The 490-nt window shown below is 39.6% G+C and overlaps 1 protein-coding gene across 1 annotated transcript in view; it reads right to left on the bottom strand.

Annotated features, from left to right (window-relative positions):
• The window catches only part of LOC111377295, a gene marked incomplete at its 3' end in the record, with an annotated part of 2,294 nt that extends 1,875 nt beyond the window's left edge, over positions 1-419 (bottom strand). The window contains exon 1 of the mRNA XM_023000367.1: positions 123-419. Within this exon, the coding sequence (XP_022856135.1) occupies positions 123-419 (297 nt within the window). The remainder of the gene's footprint in view (positions 1-122) is intronic.
• Between the last annotated feature and the right edge of the window lie 71 nt (positions 420-490).

Genomic DNA, 490 nt, shown 5'->3' with positions numbered 1-490 from the left:
AACTCATCAAAGGTTTCATCATCTTTCATCCTTACTTCTTCAAACCTAGAGGCTAGCATTTGCAATTTTGAGTTCTTTACTATCTTAGTTCCCTCATGTGTAGTTTCGAGAATGTCCCAAACCTCTTTAGCAGTTTCGCACATAGAGACTCTCCTAAACTCTTCTGGAGATAGAGCCATGAATAATGCATGAATTCCCTTACTATTCCAATTACAAGCAGCCAATTCATCTTTAGTCCACACAGATATGTCAGTAAGGTGAATGTTTCCTGATACGATAATAGAGGGAGGTTTCCATCCATTTTGAACACTAATCCAAACATGCTCATCTAAGGACTTAAGGAATGCACGCATCCTAACCTTCCAATATGCATAATTACTTCCGTCGAAAAACGGAGGAACAGACAACGATTGACTCATCTAGACAACTATGGGTCAGGATTCGAGATTAGGCTCTGATACCACTTGAAAAACTTATCGTTCGACCCAAC

The sequence above is a fragment of the Olea europaea genome, unplaced genomic scaffold (assembly GCF_002742605.1).
Source record: "Olea europaea var. sylvestris unplaced genomic scaffold, O_europaea_v1 scaffold16347, whole genome shotgun sequence".
NCBI lineage: Eukaryota > Viridiplantae > Streptophyta > Magnoliopsida > Lamiales > Oleaceae > Olea > Olea europaea.
Note: the sequence above shows the minus strand (reverse complement) of the source record. Positions and strands in the feature narration are given on the sequence as shown.